General features: G+C 42.9%; 1 protein-coding gene across 1 annotated transcript in view; it reads left to right on the top strand.

Moving 5' to 3' along the window:
• The window catches only part of TMEM255B (transmembrane protein 255B), a 163,890-nt gene extending 151,595 nt beyond the window's left edge, over nt 1–12,295 (top strand). Inside the window, exons 8-9 of the mRNA XM_073670528.1 lie at nt 5,921–6,061; nt 11,835–12,295. Coding sequence (XP_073526629.1) covers nt 5,921–6,061; nt 11,835–12,002 — 309 coding nt within the window. The 3' untranslated portion in view covers nt 12,003–12,295. The remainder of the gene's footprint in view (nt 1–5,920; nt 6,062–11,834) is intronic.
• Nucleotides 12,296–19,715: the final 7,420 nt, after the last annotated feature.

The following is a 19,715-nucleotide window of genomic DNA, read 5'->3' as shown; positions in this document are numbered from 1 at the left end:
ACTTGTGTAAGGGGGTAATTTATTGTTAGGAGATTATTTGGTGTCATTTTTAACTTATCTTTTCTTGCCATTTATTTTGAGACAACATCATCATGCAACATGTTATATTTAGTGCATTTCATTTTGGCTCCTGTTTTGAAAAAGTGATTTGAACAAGCAAAGCACAGAAACTCATTTGCCGTATTTGTAAAAAATGCATCAAATATAAAATGAAAATACAAGCTGAAAGTGTAAATGAAGCAACAACCATAGAGAAGTTATTCGACGAGAGCAAAATTTAAAATACATCAAAAAGTGACCATTACAGTTTCTTTCAATTTCTGCTTCTCAACGGTTTGTAAATGTGGAACCTTATTAAAGATTTGCTCCAGTACTTTTATACTGATGATTTACCCTTTGGATAGGACATCAGTATCAGATTAGTGGGGATCTGACACCTAACACCCCTTGATTAGCTGTACTCGGTGCTGGCCAGATGTGATCAGTTTCAGAGCTGAACAGTACAGCACCACCAACTGTTTAGTGGCTGTTCGGTACTGGAGATTCGCCCCAATTTGAATAAATAGAAGTGGATCTGTAGGTCGAAACGTTGTTCATTTGATGGTGGAATAAACCTTACCTTTTGAATTGATCACCCTGGATTGGACACTGTCTATTTACCTATATGCTGTTACACTTCCAAGTGGGTTCCTTGGAGATTTTGAACTCGCGTCCTTCTCAGTGAGTCCTGCCAGCTACCTTTTTTCTTTGGAACACATGGAGCCTTTTACATCTGCAATTTGCCGATGTGATTGGTCAAATCATTTCTATGGCTATCCGAACTCAGACTAAAAACTAATCATATTACAGGATAAAAGATGGATAAAATTTACAGTTAACGTTTGCACAGAATTAAGTTATTAATAAAAACTATTTAGAATGTAAAGAAAGGTAATTGTAGAAAGAGAATAGATTTACCTGATCGTGTATTTGAATAATGCTGAATAAAACGTGTGTAAGAAAAGTTAATTATAAACATGGTAATGTCATGACATCTAGAACATTGCATAGTAAAGTCTTGAAAAATATAACCTCATGCTTTTGCAATGTTTTTTTACACAATGAATGGAGTGAATTTTTTTACTGAAAACATTTTCAAAATGCTGCAAATGATAAAACAAACAAAGCCATGCCCATTTATATAGGCATGTAGGTCATAGGAAGCTGAATAAAATGAAATCTTGATGTCTGCGATTTGGTGGCTTATTCCAGAGAAAACCTCATTTTTCTTAATATGTAAATGATAAGTTAGGTTCTGATGGCAGATTCTCAGAGAGATCTTTGCCCAGCCAATAGATCTTAGTTTAAATGAAAGGAGGCGTTACTAGTGTGAGACATGTAAAGACTGACAGTCTGCTCTCCTGATCTACATTGCTCACACTGGTAACGCCCCCTTTCACCCTTTCAATTAAAATAAGCTCTGGAGGCAGATTCTTGGGGAGATCTGTGTCCGGCCCACAGATCTTAACAGTGTATTTACATATTTATAAAAAACGCGGATTTTTCTGGAATAAGACATCAGATTGCAGATATCAAGGTACAAGGTATCATTTTTTTCAAGTTTCTATGACCTGATCGCTCATATAGGCGGCTTAGGATGGTATATCCTACTAACAGATCCTCTTTAGGATTTGTATCACACACGTGGCATATTTAACACCTTACTGGCCTGGAACGAATTAGTACGCCCCAGGCTATCAACCCCGGTTCAGTGAGGGCTCTGGCGCTGAGCCCGCACTGAACTGGGCACATGTCAGCTGATTCCTACAGCTGACATGTGCCCGCAACAGCCGTGGGTGGAATTGTTAACCAATTAAATGCCGCGGTCAATCTCTGACAGCGGCATTTAACATTGCCACGCCGGAAGTGGCATTAGCCCCACCCATCAGTGACCCTGTCACGTGATCGTGGGTCACCAATACATGGGCATGACAACCCGGGTTCTGCAGCAGACCCCTGCGGTTGCCATGTCTCGCTTGCTATGAGCGCCACCTAGTGGTCGGCGCTCATAGCACAAAGACCTAGGTGTATTGGTGGACGACAAGCTCACGTTTAGTGGCCAGTATCAGGCTGCTGCTACAAAGGCAAATAAAATAATGGGATGCATTAAAAGAGGCATAGATGCTCATGAGGAGAACATAATTTTACCACTATACAAGTCACTAGTGCGACCACACTTAGAATACTGTGTACAGTTCTGGTCTCCGGTATATAAGAAAGACATAGCTGAACTAGAGCGGGTGCAGAGAAGAGCGACCAAGGTTATTAGAGGACTGGGGGGTCTGCAATACCAAGACAGGTTATTACACTTGGGGTTATTTACTGTGGAAAAAAGAAGGCTTAGGGGTGATCTTATTACTATGTACAAGTATATGAGGGGACAGTACAAAGACCTTTCTACTGATCTTTTTACTCTGAGGCCTGAGACGGGGACAAGGGGGCATCTTCTACGTCTGGAGGAAAGAAGGTTTAATCATAATCACAGACGCGGATTCTTTACTGTAAGAGCAGTGAGACTATGGAACTCTCTGCCGCATGATGTTGTAATGAGTGATTCACTGTTAAAATTTAAGAAGGGCATGGATGCCTTTCTTGAAAAGTATAATATTACAGGTTATAAATACTAGATTCCTTGATAGGGCGTTGATCCAGGGAACTAGTCTGATTGTCGTATGGAGTCGGGAAGGAATTTTTTTCCCCAATGTGGAGCTTAGTGTTTGCCACATGTTTTTTTTTTGCCTTCCTCTGGATCAACATGTTAGGCTATGGGTTGAACTAGATGGACTTAGTCTTCCTTCAACCTTAAAAACTATGTTACTATGAGCATTTCTGCTACACAGAGGCGATCTGCTCATCGCCTCTGTGTAGCAGAGCTGATCAGATAACTGCAGCTTCTAGTCTCCTATGGAGACTATTGAAGCATGCAGAAAGTGGGAAAAAATGTTTTTAAAAATCTGAAAAAAAAAAAAAAAAGTTTAAATCACCCCCCTTTTGCCCCATTCAAAATAAAATAAAATAAAAAAAACCCACATACACATATTTGGTATCACTGCATTTAGAATTGCCCGATCTATCAATATAAAAAAATAATTAATCCGATCGGTAAACGGCGTAACGAGAAAAAAAATCTAAACGCCAGAATTATGTTTTTTTGGTCATCGCAACATTGAAATAAAATGCAATAACTTGCGATCAAAACATTACATCTGCCCCAAAATAGTATCAATAAAAACGTCAGCTTGACACGCAAAAAATAAGCCCTCACTTGGCCCCAGATCCCGAAAAATGGAGACGCTACGGGTCTCGGAAAATGGAACCATTTTTTAAAAAAAAAAATTTAAGCAAACTTTGGATTTTTTTTTCACCACTTAAATAAAAAAGAACCTATACATGTTTGGTGTCTACGAACTCGTAATGACCTGAAGAATAATATTGGCAGGTCAATTTTAGCATTCAGTAAACGTGGTAAAAAAAAAATAAACTGTGGAATTTTTTTTGCAATTTCACTGCACTTGGAATTTTTTTCCCGTTTTCGAGTACACAATATGGTAAAACCAGTGATGGCGTTTAAAAGTACAACTTGTCCCACAAAAAATAAGCCCTCACATGGTCATATTGAACAAAAAATAAAAAGGCTATGGCTCTGGGAAGAAGGGGAGCAAAAAATGAAAACGCAAAATGCTCTGATCATTAAGGGGTTAAAGCATTTTTTGTTATTTTTTTTAAGCTTTTTAGGGTGTTTTTACTTTATCATCTTGATTATTTTACCTGAAGTTCTGCACATAAACCTATATAAAATAGTAATAAAAAACTGCCATTGGTGTGAAAAATGCTAAATCTCCCCCAAACCCTGTGTATGTAGACTTTTAATAATTCAATATAAACCTTTTTTAGCTTCAATCAACCACTCCAGGCTTTGAAAGCCGCAAAGCAGTTAAAAAAAAGTGACGTGACCAGTCCTCAGACTGTGGCTTTTGCTTAGAAGCCACCAAATATGTTATAAATAGAAGTAAAAAAAATATATATATATAAACACAAGTGGCCAAAGACATTGGAAAGACAGGAAATTACTAGTGTTGCGCAAACGTGCTCAGATAAGGTGTTATCCGAGCGTGCTCGGGTGCTAACAGAGTAGCTTCGGCGTGCACGAATAATATGTTTGAGTCACTGCAGCTGCATGTCTCGTGGCTGTTAGGCAATCCCTGCATGCTGTCTAACAAACAAGCATGTATTGAAGCTGTCGAACAGCCGCGAGACATGCAGCCGTGGTGACTCGAACATAGTATTCGAGCACGCCAAAGCTACTCTGTCAGCACCCGAGCGTGCTTGGATAACACCTTATCTGAGCACATTCATGCAACACTAGAAATTACCAAAAAGATGCAAATATCGTCAGAAGAAACACTTCAGGAAAAACTGCTTAAAAAACTTGATGGGTACGCAGGCATTAAAGTCATTGTGTGCACATACCCTTTACCTACATCTTGTCAAACCAGCAAAATATGAACTCTAGGTACTCTAATAGTTTTTAGTTTGTTCTCAGACAGAATACAGCAGTAAGTGAGAGGCGTTAAACTGTAACTTTTTATAGATATTAGGTAGGCGGTAGAATGTGTGTAGAATAACTATCACACCTGTCGCTAGATGATTGTTTTTTGTTTTCTTTCCACTGAAGGGATTGTGTGAACTAATCCCATTTATCTTTGATTGAAAGAAGGTTTTCTTTCCACTGAAGGGATCAATATGCATTTTTTTTTTAATAGCACCGAATGATATCTGAACCACTGTTTGATATTTCATTTGTGATATTTGAATTGTCTATTTAATTATTGTATTGAATTGCCTCTCGACAGTATGCAGTTATTTCTGTACCATTGTTGGGTGTCCATTCTCTCTTCATTATTTCTTATGCGGCAGATACAAGAGTGCAATAGATGTGAGGTTTGACCACTTTCATCCTTAACATTGCAATGGACTATCCTCAAACAGATATCTAACATCCGCATACGTATTGGTGTTGATATTAATTTTGACACTTTTTGGATCAATGAGCGTGTGTCCAGGGTGTTCGTCTAATTCGTTGAAAATTAACTGGATACCTCCGTAGAGCTCAAATAATTGGTTTATCCATTATTTCTGTTTTTCTTTTGTTTGTGGCCATCTTTTAATTTCTATTAAAAGTTACATTTTAACACCTCTCCCTTACTGTTGTATTCTGAATATTGATAAGTTGTAATACATATCCTCAGACCTATCTGCATTATTGCTGTTTTGATTTGATCTCAGACACCGAATAGCACTGGTTTTACAGGGTCCTATAATTTAAGCTACACATTTAAATCAATGAAAGTACAATACGAGTCAAAATACGGAGGGAGAATAACACTGTCTAGAAATAAAGGCTTTGGAATTTTGCACAGTAAAATTTTGAACTGAAAAATATCAGGATTTTGGCCCCAATTGATCAGTTTTGAGATGACTAAATTTTTCCTTATGGTTAGTGCAAAACTGCCAAAGCATGTAAAATTTTTGCACATCACCATCCAGCTCCACCAACTGTTTGAGAACTGGGCTGAGTGCAACAAATTCATCACAATTTACATCACAAAAGTGGCATAAATTCCAGCGGAAATGTATTACACTGACTGAATGGAGTTCAATTTTTTCAGTGCCAAATTCATTTAGAGATTGCATCAAGGCTGACGTGCAAATTGCCAGTCTTCATGAATTGAGGCTTTTGCTTTACATATTTATATAAAATATTGTTAAAATGTATTAAAATATAATCTTTATAATCAGCTGTAAAATAGTATTCTTTTATTGATACATTTCCTTTTAAGAAGTCACCAACATGACTAACAATTTCTATTTTGTCTTCCAGGCACCAGTTTCACAACACAACTTTAACTCTCCTCCACCACAGATTCTATACAACCCAGCTCAACAGATACTAACCTACACTGGGTTTTGCTCTCCTACATCCTCTCTCCCTTCCTATGCATCATACCCACTACCCATGCAGGTAATTCCTTTAAATTACTGCCTGCCATTGGTCTTTGGAACTATTTGGTGTAAAGATATATTTTTTTATTGCAGTGCAATTACATTATGTTAAAGTAATTTTCTACTGCCGTACATGACTCTTTGTGATTATATAAAACTATACCCTACAGTGCTCGTATTCGAGTAATAAATCAGAACCTTTAAAGGATTTCAAAAAGGTTTCACTTGAATTGATTTTAAAGTGGCTATTTGGGCCTTCAAAATTAATAGCCTATTCATAGGATCATGCAGAAGATTAATTCATCGCACACTCATAGGATAATTTTGCAGTGGTATTTATTTAACAGGCATAAAAATACTAGATCAAACCATAGGTGTGCAAGCGACAATTTGTGAAGGCGACACAAATTGTCGATTGCACACCTATGGTTTGATCTAGTATTTTTATGCCTGTTAAATAAATACCACTGCAAAATTATCCTATGAGTGTGCGATTAATTAATCTTCTGCATGATCCAGGCATCACAGGCCTGTTCCATCAGCACCTCTCTACTTTAACTGAATACACGCTAATTATCTACCCACTGACTATTTATAGGATAAACCATCAGTATTAAATGGATGAGAGTCCGACTTTCTGCACCACAGTTGATCATCTGTTTGAAGGGATTAAATCGGTATTACAAGTCATTCACGAATATCAATTCTTATGAACAGGACATGGCTTCAATGCGCTCTAAAGGTACGGAGCTATCCCTGGTAAACATTGAAGGGGACGCAGCACTTGTCACATGGCACTTGGATGCTAAGGATCCCTTCAGACAGCTGATGGACAGGAGGGAAGTTGGACTCCCACCAATGTAGTTTTGATGGCCTATCCAATGGATAGGCCATGAATTTTCTACTAATGGATAACCCCTTTCAATTAGAATGAGGAAGACATTACTATGTACAAGTTCAAAGAGGGCCTGAATGCCTCCCTTGAAAAATATAAAACGCTACATGTTTTATGGATTTTGTCATGGGACTTTAACACAGAGAACTAGTCTGTTTGCCATATCTAGGACAATTAGCATCTGTCTCACTGGGTTTTTGCCTTCCTCTGCATTAATATGTTAGAATAATGATAGGTGTCTTCTTTCTACCTCTAACTGTCACAGCCCTTCTAACCTCATACCCATCCAACTAATCCCCACTTCCTCAGTTGCTCTAACAGGAGCTCTATGGAAAGCTCGCTCCGTCTGCAACAAACTTTCCTACATCCACGACCTTTTCATTACTAACTAACTTTCCTTCCTCGCCATTACCGAAACCTGGCTCACCCCCTCTGACACAGCCTCCCCAGCTGCACTTTCATATGGCGGATTCCACCTTTCCCACACCCCCAGCCCCAACGGCAAACATGGCGGAGGCGTAGGTTTTCTCCTGTCAGATACCTGCGCTTTCACCCAAATATCACTGCCACCCTCTGTTACACTCCCCTCTTTTGAGGTGCACTGTGTGCGCATCTATTCCCCCTCTGACCTCCAACTGGCCATCATTTACCGACCCCCAGGGCTAGCCACCACTTTCTTAGACCACTTCACCACCTGGCTGCTTCACTTCCTTTCCACTGACATCCCCACTATCATAATGGGTGACTTCAACATCCCCATTGACACTTCCCACTCGCCTGTCTCTAAGCTCCTATCCCTCACTTCCTCCTTCGGCCTTGCTCAATGGTCTTCGGCAGCTACTCATAAAGATGGCCACACACTGGACCTCATCTTCACCCGCCTCTGTTCCCTATCTAACCTCTCTAACTCACCCCTCCCTCTCTCTGACCATAACCTCCTCACATTCTCTACCCTCTCCTCTCCAAGTGCACAATCCCCACTCCACAAATTTACACACACTTGCAGAAACCTCAAACACTTTGACCTACACTCACTGTCTGAATCCCTCCTCCCTCTTACAGACATAAATTCCTTACACAATGCAGATGTTGCTGCCGCTTCATATAACACCACAATACCTGCAGCTCTTGACTCAATCGCCCCTCTCACACATACCAAATCTCGCACAATCAACAGGCAACCCTGGCACACCAAACTTACTAAAGAACTGCGACGGGCCTCCAGGTTTGCGGAGAGGAGATGGAAAAGGTTTCACTTCATCGAGCACTTCATCGCATTCAAACAATCTCTCACTATCTTCAAGTCCGCACTCACTACAGCAAAACAAATCTACTTCTCATCTCTCATATCCTCCCTGTCTCACAACCCTAAACAGCTATTTAACACTTTCAATTCTCTCCTCCGTCCCCCAGCACCTCCTCCCTCTTCTCTCATCTCAGCCGAAGACTTTGCCTCATTCTTCAAGCAGAAGATTGACACCATCAGACAAAGCTTTTGCCTAAAGCCCGCACAACCCCTCCTCATATCTACTCAACCTCCCTCCTCCAAACCCCACTTTTCCACCATTACAGAAGGTCAAGTCTCCTCTTTACTCTCCAAATCACACGTCACCACCTGCGAACTTGACCCAATCCCATCCCACCTCATCCCTAACCTTACCACAGTCTTCATCCCAACCCTAACCCACCTCTTCAACCTGTCACTAACAACCGGTGTCTTCCCCTCATGTTTCAAACATGCCGCAATCACACCCATCCTCAAAAAACCCTCCCTTGACCCATCCTCTGTGAGTAGCTACCGCCCCATATCACTTCTCCCCTTTGCCTCAAAACTACTAGAACAACATGTCCACCTTGAACTGTCCTCCCACCTCTCCTCCTGTTCCCTCTTCGACCGCCTGCAATCTGGCTTCCGACCGCATCACTCGACTGAAACTGCCCTGACCAAAGTCACCAACGACCTACTAACTGCCAAATCCAAGCGACACTACTCCATCCTTCTCCTTCTGGACCTGTCATCTGCCTTCGACACAGTGGACCATTCCCTCTTACTACAGATTCTCTCATCTCTTGGCATCACGGACTTGGCCCTATCTTGGATCTCCTCATACTTAACAGACAGGACATTCAGCGTCTCCCACTCACGCACCACCTCCTCATCTCGCCCCCTATCTGTTGGTGTCCCCCAAGGTTCAGTTCTAGGACCTCTGCTCTTCTCCATCTACACCTTTGGCCTGGGACAGCTCATAGAGTCTCACGGCTTTCAGTAACACCTCTATGCTGATGACACACAGATCTACCTCTCTGGACCCGATATCTCCTCCCTACTAACCAAAATCCCACAATGTCTGTCCACCATCTCATCCTTCTTCTCTGCCAGATTTCTAAAACTCAACATGGATAAAACAGAGTTCATCATCTTTCCACCCTCTCATTCATATCCCCCATCTGACCTATCCATCAATGTCAATGGCTGTTCACTCTCCCCAGTCCCACAAGCTCGCTGCCTTGGGGTAACCCTGGACTCTGACCTCTCCTTCAAACCACATATCCAAGCCCTTTCCACTTCCTGCCGACTTCAACTCAAAAATATCTCCCGGATCCGTGCATTCCTCAGCAAAGACTCTGCAAAAACACTAGTGCATGCCCTCATCATCTCCCGCCTCGACTACTGCAACCTCCTGCTCTGTGGCCTCCCTTCCAACACTCTTGCGCCCCTCCAATCTATCCTAAACTCTGCTGCTCGACTAATCCACCTGTCCCCCCGCTATTCCCCGGCCTCCCCCCTCTGTCAATCCCTTCACTGGATCCCCATTGCCCAGAGAATCCAGTTCAAAACCCTAACCACGGCATACAAAGCCATCCACAACCTGTCTCCTCCATACATCTGTGACCTAGTCTCCCGGTACTTACCTGCACGCAACCTCCGATCCTCACAAGATCTCCTTCTCTACTTCCCTCTTATCTCCTCTTCCCACAATCGCATACAAGACTTCTCCCGTGCATCGCCCCTACTCTGGAACTCTGTACCCCAACACATCAGACTCTCGCCTACCATGGAAGCCTTCAAAAGAAACCTGAAGACCTACCTCTTCCGACAAGCCTACAACCTGCAGTAACCACCGCTCCACCACATTACTGCATGACCTCCTCTACCCTCACCTACTGTATCCTCACCCATCCCTTGTAGACTGTGAGCCCTCGCGGGCAGGGTCCTCTCTCCTCCTGTACCAGTCGCTGACTCGTTTTGTTATTATTATTATGTAAATGTTTTTGCCATGTATATCCCTATCACATGTAAAGCGCCATGGAATAAATGGTGCTATAATAATAAATAATAATACTAGGCCATGAATTTTCTACTAATGGATAACCCCTTTCAATTAGAATGAGGAAGACATTACTATGTACAAGTTCAAAGAGGGCCTGAATGCCTCCCTTGAAAAATATAAAACGCTACATGTTTTATGGATTTTGTCATGGGACTTTAACACAGAGAACTAGTCTGTTTGCCATATCTAGGACAATTAGCATCTGTCTCACTGGGTTTTTGCCTTCCTCTGCATTAATATGTTAGAATAATGATAGGTGTCTTCTTTCTACCTTAAAAGTAATCTGTCACCATTGTTTGATACCTTATATGAGAGTAGCATAATGTAGGGACAGAGACCTCGATTCCAGCAATGTATCACTTACTCAGCAGCTTGTTGTCATTTTGATACAATCACTGTTTTCGCTGCTGCAGATCTAGCCGTTATCTGAATGTTGAGCTCTGTATAACCCCATCTGACATTGTTTATTGGTCATTGTATTTACGGTGTACATGTGCTAAACATGACCTTGCAATATGATTCTGCTCATATGATTCTGTACAATTTCAGTGATACCAAACACGTCCATTTTTTTTATTATTTTGGTGGTTAAAAAAAAAATCTGAAGTTTGCAAATTTTTGTGATTGTGTCACTATTTTCCAAGACCGGTAACATTTTTATTTTTCGGTAGATGGATCTGTGGGATATCTTATTTTTGCGGGGTGAGACACCATTTTTATTGATGCTACTATGGGATAGATGTGACATTTTGATCATTTGCTACAGCATTTTTTGTGGTATTGCAGTGACCAAAAAAACCCGTAATTTTGGCGTTCTTGAATTTTTTCGTTTACAGTGTTTACCAATTAGGTTAATTATGTTTATATTTTGATAGATCAGACTTTTCTAAATGCTACGATACCACATAGGTGGGGGATTTGAACTTTTAAAAAAATCTGAAAAAAAGAAACAAAAACAAAAATCATTTTTTTTACATTCCACTGTAATTGTTAGTCCCCTTAGGGAACTTGAAGCTGCGATTGTCTGATCGCCTGTGCTATATGCAGCAATAGCACAGCATTGCTGCATATAGTGAAAATCACAGTCTCTTTTAAAGCCTGGCCATAGGCTGGGTTTCAAAGGAGCTCTGTAATGACAAGAATGGAGGTCTTCAACAGACCACCCCTGCTGTCATAGCAACCTATCACAGGTTAACAATGGGTGGGTGGAGTGGAGCTGATTGTAAGTGCCCTGTTAGATGGTTGTATAAGACAGACGACAATTACATGGCAGTGCACGGACTGGCCAGCAGGTCTCCTGACCCGAGCGTGACAGCTGCATAGGAGAGCTGCCGGCCAGTCCAAACATTGCGATGTGATCGTTGTCCGTGTTATACGGCCATCTGACTGCGCCCTAACACCCGCGATTGTTAGACGCAAGTCTTCACCTGCCAAATATGGGGCGGGCTCACCCAGTGAGCCCGCTCCATACACCCGCTTCCAACTTGTGCTGTACATGTACAACGCATCTCGTGAAGGGGATAAAACTATGAAACTACATCTCTAACATTATTATTCTTATATAGCCATCAGGATCCTATCCAGCTACTTCCTCTGCAGATATTTCCTTATCAGACGATATCCAGAATCCATCCAACTCCAACTCGATGAATGGACTTTCTTCTAATCCACATTCTCAGTATGCATCTGCAATTCTGCTACCAGGGGAAAAACCACCGCCTTATGTTCCTTGATGCATGGACCATCCGCACATTCACTGGCAGGAAAACAAGACTTAAAAGGGCTTTCTGCAGAACTAATGAAACCTCACATTCCTTCCAACTAAATATTTACCTAACCAGAAAAAGCGTTCACACCAGTCATGAGATTAGTGACTGAATAGTCTAGACGAGAGAGAGATCTGCATCAGTATATTTTACTATGTGTTACTTGTTGGAGTGCTTCTTTTTAGCTCTTTCTCCAATATTTAACTGTTCTTGCACTGATAGATACTATACACTCCAGCAGTTATGAATATGGATACAAACAGAATAAAATACATTTCACCATATTGTTGTCATTCACGTATCTTTTCTTTTTTGATACCCCTGTTCTTGTCATGTAAATCTTCTGCAAATGTGAGCAAATAAACTGTTAGCTTTAAACATAATATTGTTCTGTAGTCTTTGTTTAAAAGTGATACAATATAATGATGAGTGTCAAAATAGTAGAACTAGCAAGAGAATTGTTTTTCAAAGACTGTGGCACTGATTCAAAGGGCCGCATTCATCATGGAGTGCTGGAGACAGATGCGTCTGATTCATGAAGAGGTGTATGCCTCTTTATGTATCTGGAGCGTCTGATGAGTGGTGTACACCAGAAATCTCACTCCAATCAGATACTGGAGTGAGATTTCTAGCCAAGGGAACGCTATAGCTCGTCATGAATTAGAGGATCTTTGTCGTCACTCAAGCCCCTGCTGCGCCTCTGTCCTGAAATGGGTTGGGAGAAACTAACGTGATGAAGCTAAAAAATGTTGGTGCCACTTCGAGTTGTGCCTAAATATTGCAACTTTTCAAAGCTTTTACGCCAGAATTATGTCGTGAATGCTTTGATCAATTGTTGCCCAAAATGTTTTCATCAGAAATCTGGCTTAAAACATTTTTACAAGTCGTAAACTTTTTGAGTAACTTGAGGTTGGGCAAAATGTAGCCAACTGTTGGTGTTTTCATGCCAGTTTTGTCCAGCTCTGCCAAAATGCCCCGAGCCGGGGCAGTACAAAGGCGGAAAGTAGGTGTGACGCCACAGCTCATCTACTTTATGACAAGCTGGTATGTGCCTTACCTTAGAAATCTTACTCCAGCCTCTGAATGGAGTAAGATTAGCAGTGAGGCGCACGCAACCATTCAGACATGCCGTATTCATTAAGAGGCGTGATTCTTAATGAACCAGGAGTAGCTGGCCCCAGTATGCCACCTCAAGACCGGCATTGTTTATCGCTCTTGATTAGTATTGAGCGAGTATGTTCTATTAACCCTTTCGACGAGTATGCTCAGGCCGAGCTCCGAGTATTTACAGCTGCTCGGTGATATGGTTGAATCGCTCCCGTGTGCATGATTTGCAACTGTTTGACAGCTTTATTACATGTGAGGAATGTCTATTTCTTACACATTCCTCACATGTAATAAAGCTGTCAAACAGTTGCAAATCATGCACACGGGAGCGATTCAACCATATCACCGAGCATCTGTAAATACTCTGAGCTCGGCCCGAGCATACTCGGAACAGAACATACTCGCTCAACACTAGTCTTGATAAATCATGGTCTGTATTTTTTTTAGCAAAAGCTTTTAAATTGAGCATCCCTTTGTCTAGAACTGCGTGTCAATTTTTCACTAACAGATCTTGGAGCAACTTAATGGCGAGATAAGATAGATAAAATTACAAAATACTTATATACATATAATGTATATATACACATACTATATGTAATACACACACACACATATATACGCACACGTACGTACATATACATACACACACACATATGTGTGTGTATATATGTACTGTGAAGGAAATATTTATTTGATCCCTTGTTGTTTTTGTAAGTTTGCCCACTGACAAAGACATGAACAGTCTATAATTTTAAGGGTAGGTTAATTTTAACATTGAGAGATAGAATATCCCCCCAAAAATCAAGAAAATCACATTGTATAAATTAGATAAATTTATTTGCATTTTGCAGTGAGAAATAAGTATTTGATCTCCTACAAACCATTATGAGTTCTGGCCCCTACAGACCAGTTAGACGCTCCTAATCAACTCATTACCTGCATTAAAGAAAGCTGTCTTACATAGTCACCTGTATAAAAGACTCCTGTCCACAGACTCAATTAATCAGTCAGCCTCTAACCTCTACAACATGGGCAAGACCAAAGAGCTTTCTAGGGATGTCAGGGCCAATATCATAGATCTGCAAAAGCTGGAATGGGCTACAAAACCATAAGTAAGACGCTGGGTGAGAAGGAGACAACTGTTGGTGAAATAGTCATTTTGTATTTCCTCCATTTTCTTACTGTCAATCGACATCGATCTGGGACACCATGCAAAATCTCACCTTGTGGGGTAGCCTTGATCATGAGGAAAGTGAGAGATCAGCCTAAAACTACACGGGGGAAACTTGTTAATGATCTCAAAGCAGCTGGGACCACAGTCACCAAGAAAACCATTGGTAACACATCACGCCTTAAAGGTTTAAAATTCTGCAGTGCCCACAAGGTCCCCCTGCTCAAGAAGGCTCATGTGCAGGCCCGTCTGAAGTTTGCCAATGAACACCTGGATGATTCTGTGAGTTATTGGGAGAAGGTGCTGTGGTCAGATGAGACAAAAATTGAGCTCTTTGGCATTAACTCAACTCGTCGTGTTTGGAGGAAGAGAGATGCTGCCTATGACCCAAAGAACATCGTCCCCACTGTCAAGCATGGAGGTGTAAACATTATGTTTTGGGGGTGTTTATCTGTTAAGGGCACAGGACTTCTTCACCGCATCAATGGGAGAATGGATGTAGCCATGTACCGTAAAATCCTGAGTGACAACCTCCTTCCCTCCGTCAGGACATTAAAAATTGGTCGTGGCTGGGACTTCCAGCAAGACAATGACCCAAAACATACAGGGATCAAATACTTATTTCTCACTGCAAAATGCAAATAAATTTATCTAATTTATACAATGTGATTTTCTTGATGTTTTTGGGATATTCAATCTCTCAATGTTAAAATTAACCTACCCTTAAAAGTATAGACTGTTCATGTCTTTGTCAGTGGGCAAACTTACAAAAATAGCAAGGGATCAAATAATCATTTCCTTCACTGTACGAATACACATACATACACACACACACACATATATTATATATATATATATATATATATATATATATATATATATATATATATATATATATATATATATATACACACACACACATATACATTATATATATATCTATAATATAACGGGAGATGCGTGTCTCTGTCTGAAGACTTTATAGACTGAGAAAGCGCGACACGCAGTCTGGCTCCAGACAGAAGACCGCATCCAGCTGTTACAGGTAAGCGGAGTATATGGCGCCGGAGACCACAGTATGTGTAGACACTGAACGCATACCGCCATCTCCGACGCCATACTTACATACTTACCTGACCGGGAGGAGTGTTGCCGCGGCGCCTCTGTTCACCGGAGACCGGGGCAGGAGTGAGACGTCGGAATCGGCGCATGCGCATAGCGCTATCCGTCGCCATTTTACTGAAGACACATTAGCAGTGTGTCTTCAGCAAAATGGCGCCGGACAGCACGGTATGGGCACGCGCGTACTCTGATGCCGCACTCCTCCCCCGGCCTCCGGTAGAACAGGACACAGCAGCGCTGGAGCACAGGGAAGAAAGGTGAATATAAGTGTTTATTTTTTTGTGTGTGTGTGCAGCGTGAGAGGGATTAGGGGTGCCATACATACCAGGATTGGGGCGTGAGGGGACCATGCATACCAGGATTGAGGGGTGAGTGGACCATGCATGCCAGGATTGGGGGGGGGGAGGGGACCATGCATACCAGGATTGGGGGTTGAGGGGGATCATGCATACCAGGATGAGGGGTACCACACATACCAGGATTGGGGGGTGAGGGGTACCACACATACCAGGATTGGGGGGTGAGGGGACCATGCATATCTGAATGGAGGGGTACCGCACATACCAGGAATGGGGGCGAGGGGACAATGCATACAAGGATTGGGGGATGAGGGGACCATGCATACCAGAATTGTGAGGTGAGGGGATCATGCATGCCAGGATTTGGGGGGGTGAGGGGACCATGCATACAGGATTGAGGGGTGAGGGGTACCACACATACCAGGATTGGGGGGTGAGGGGACCATGCATATCAGGATGGAGGGGTACCGCACATACCAGGATTGGGGGCGAGGGGACAATGCATACCAGGATTGGGGGGTGAGGGGACCATGCATACCAGGATTGGGGGGTGAGGGGACCATGCATACCAGGATTGTGGGGTGAGGGGATCATGCATACCAGGATTGGGGGGAGAGGGGATCATGCATACCAGGATTGGGGGGGGTGAGGGAACCATGCATACCAGGATTGGGGGTTGAGGGGGATCATGCATACCAGGATTGGGGGATGAGGGGCCATACATACCAGGATAGGGGGGTGAGGGGTGCCATGCATACTAGGATTCGGATGAGGGGCCATGCATACCAGGATAGGGATGAGGAGTGCCATGCATACCAAAATGGGGGTGAGGGGTGCCATGAATACCAGGATAGGGATGAGGAGTACCACACATACCAGGATTGGGATTAGGGGTGAGGGGTGCCATGCATACCAGGATTGGGGATGAGGGGTGCCATGCATATCAGGATTGGGGGTGAGGGGTACCTTGCATACCAGGATTGGGGGTGAGGGATGCCTTGCATACCAGGATTGGGGGTGAGGGGTGCCATGCATTCCAGGATTGGGGGTGAGGGGTGCCATGCATACAAGGATAGGGATGAGGAGTGCCATGCATACCAGGATTGGGGATGAGGGGTGCCATGCATACTAGGATTCGGATGAGGGGCCATGCATACCAGGTTAGGGATGAGCAGTGCCATGCATACTAGGATTCAGATGAGGGGCCATGCATACCAGGTTAGGGATGAGGAGTGTCATGCATACCAGGATGAGGGATACCATACATACCAGGATAGGGATGAGGAGTACCACACATACCAGGATTGGGGAAGACTGGTGCCATGCATACCAGGATTGGGGAAGAGGGGTGCCATGCATATCAGGATTGGGGATGAGGGGTGCCATGCATACCAGGATTGGGGGTGAGGGATGCCATGCATCCCAGGATTGGGGGTGAGGGGTGCCATGCATTCCATGATTGCGGTTGAGTGGTGCCATGCATTCCAAGATTGGGGGTGAGGGGTGCCATTCATTCCAGGATAAGGATAAGGGGTGCCATGCATTACAGGATAGGGATGAGGGGTGCCATGCATTACAGGATAGGGATGAGGGGTGCCATGCATTACAGGATAGGGATGAGGGGTGCCATGCATACCAGGATGGGGATGAGGGGTGCCATGCATACCAGGATGGGGGTGAGGGGTGCCACACATACCAGAATAGGATGGTGGGGACAGGATGGGGGCAGCACAAATACCAGGAGGGGGGCAGCACTTACCACCATGGGAGGAGACCATATACCAATAAAAATGCTCACCACCCAGGCATAGAACGGGTTCAATAGCTAATATATATATACACACACATATATACACTGCTCAAAAAAATAAAGGGAACACTTAAACAACAGAATATAACTCCAAGTAAATCAAACTTCTGTGAAATCTAGCTGTCTACTTAGGAAGCAATACTGATTGACAATCAATTTCACATGCTGTTGTGTAAATGGAATAGACAATAGTTGGAAATTATTGGCAATTATAAAGACACACTCAATAAAGGAGTGGTTCTGCGGTTGGGGACCACAGACCTCATCTCAGTACCAATGCTTTCTGGCTGATGTTTTGGTCACTTTTGAATGTTGGTTGTGCTTTCACACTCGTGGTAGCATGAGACGGACTCTACAACCCACAGAAGTTGCTCTGGTAGTGCAGCTCATCCAGGATGGCACATCAATGCGAGCTGTGGCAAGAAGGTTTGCTGTGTCTGTCAGCGTAGTGTCCAGAGGCTGGAGGCGCTACCAGGAGACAGACCAGTACACCAGGAGACGTGGAGGGGGCCGTAGGAGGGCAACAACCCAGCAACAGGATCGCTACCTCCGCCTTTGTGCAAGGAGGAACAGGAGGAGCACTGCCAGAGCCCTGCAAAATGACCTCCTGCAGGCCACAAATGTGCATGTGTCTGCACAAACGGTTAGAAACCGACTCCATGAGAGTGGTATGAGGGCCCGACGTCCACAGATGGGGGTTGTGCTCACAGCCCAACACTGTGCAGGACGCTTGGCATTTGCCACAGAACACCAGGATTGGCAAAGTCGCCACTGGCGCACTGTGCTCTTCACAGATGAAAGCAGGTTCACACTGAGCACATGTGACAGACGTGACAGTTTGGAAACGCCATGGCGATCTGCTGCCTACAACATCCTTCAGCATGACCGGTTTGGCAGTGGGTCAGTAATGGTGTGGGGTGGCATTTCTTTGGAGGGCCGCACAGCCCTCCATGTGCTCGCCAGAGGTAGCCTGACTACCATTAGGTACCGAGAGGAGATCCTCAAACCCCTTGTGAGACCATATGCTGGTGTGGTTGGCCCTGGGTTCCTCCTAATGCAGGACAATGCCAGACCTTATGTGGCTGGAGTGTGTCAGCAGTTCCTGCAAGATGAAGGCATTGAAGCTATGGACTGGCCTGCCCGTTCCCCAGACCTGAATCTGATTGAGCACATCTGGGACATCATGTCTCGCTCCATCCACCAACGTCACATTGCACCACAGACTGTCCAGGAGTTGGCGGATGCTTTAGTCCAGGTCTGGGAGGAGATCCCACAGGAGACCATCTGCAACATCATCAGGAGCATGCCCAGGCATTGTAGGGAGGTCATACAGGCACGTGGAGGCCACACACAATACTGAGCCTCATTTTGACTTGTTTTAAGGACATTACATCAAAGTCAGATCAGCCTGTAGTGTGTTTTTCCACTTTAATTTTGGGGGTGACTCCAAATCCAGGCCTCCATTGGTTAATAAATTTGATTTCCATTGATGATTTTTGTGTGATTTTGTTGTCATCACATTCAACTTTGTACTGAACAAAGTATTCAATGAGAATATTTCATTCATTCAGATATAGGATGTGTTATTTGAGTGTTCCCTTTATTTTTTTGAGCAGTGTGTATATATATATATATATATATATATATATATATATATATATATATATATATATATATATATATATATATATATATATATATATATTATATATATATACAGTGCTGGCCAAAAGTATTGGCACCCCTGCAATTCTGTCAGATAATACTCAGTTTCTTCCTGAAAATGATTGCAATCACAAATTCTTTGGTATTATTCTCTTCATTTAATTTGTCTTCAATGAAAAAAAAACACAAAAAGAATTGTCCTAAAGCCAAATTGGATATAATTCCACACCAAACCTAAAAAAGGGGGTGGACAAAAGTATTGGCACCCTTTGAAAAATCATGTGATGCTTCTCTAATTCATGTAATTAACAGCACCTGTAACTTACCTGTGGCACCTAACAGGTGTTGGCAATAACTAAATCACACTTGCAGCCAGTTAACATGGATTAAAGTTGACTCAACCTCTGTCCTGTGTCCTTGTGTGTACCACATTGAGCATGGAGAAAAGAAAGAAGACCAAAGAACTGTCTGAGGACTTGAGAAACCAAATTGTGAGGAAGCATAAG

This window comes from Phyllobates terribilis, unplaced genomic scaffold, assembly GCF_046119375.1.
Source record: "Phyllobates terribilis strain yellow unplaced genomic scaffold, ASM4611937v1 Scaffold_2__4_contigs__length_985480577, whole genome shotgun sequence".
Lineage (NCBI taxonomy): Eukaryota > Metazoa > Chordata > Amphibia > Anura > Dendrobatidae > Phyllobates > Phyllobates terribilis.
The sequence above is the reverse complement of the archived record's forward strand: the minus strand, read 5'-3'. Positions and strand labels throughout refer to the sequence as shown.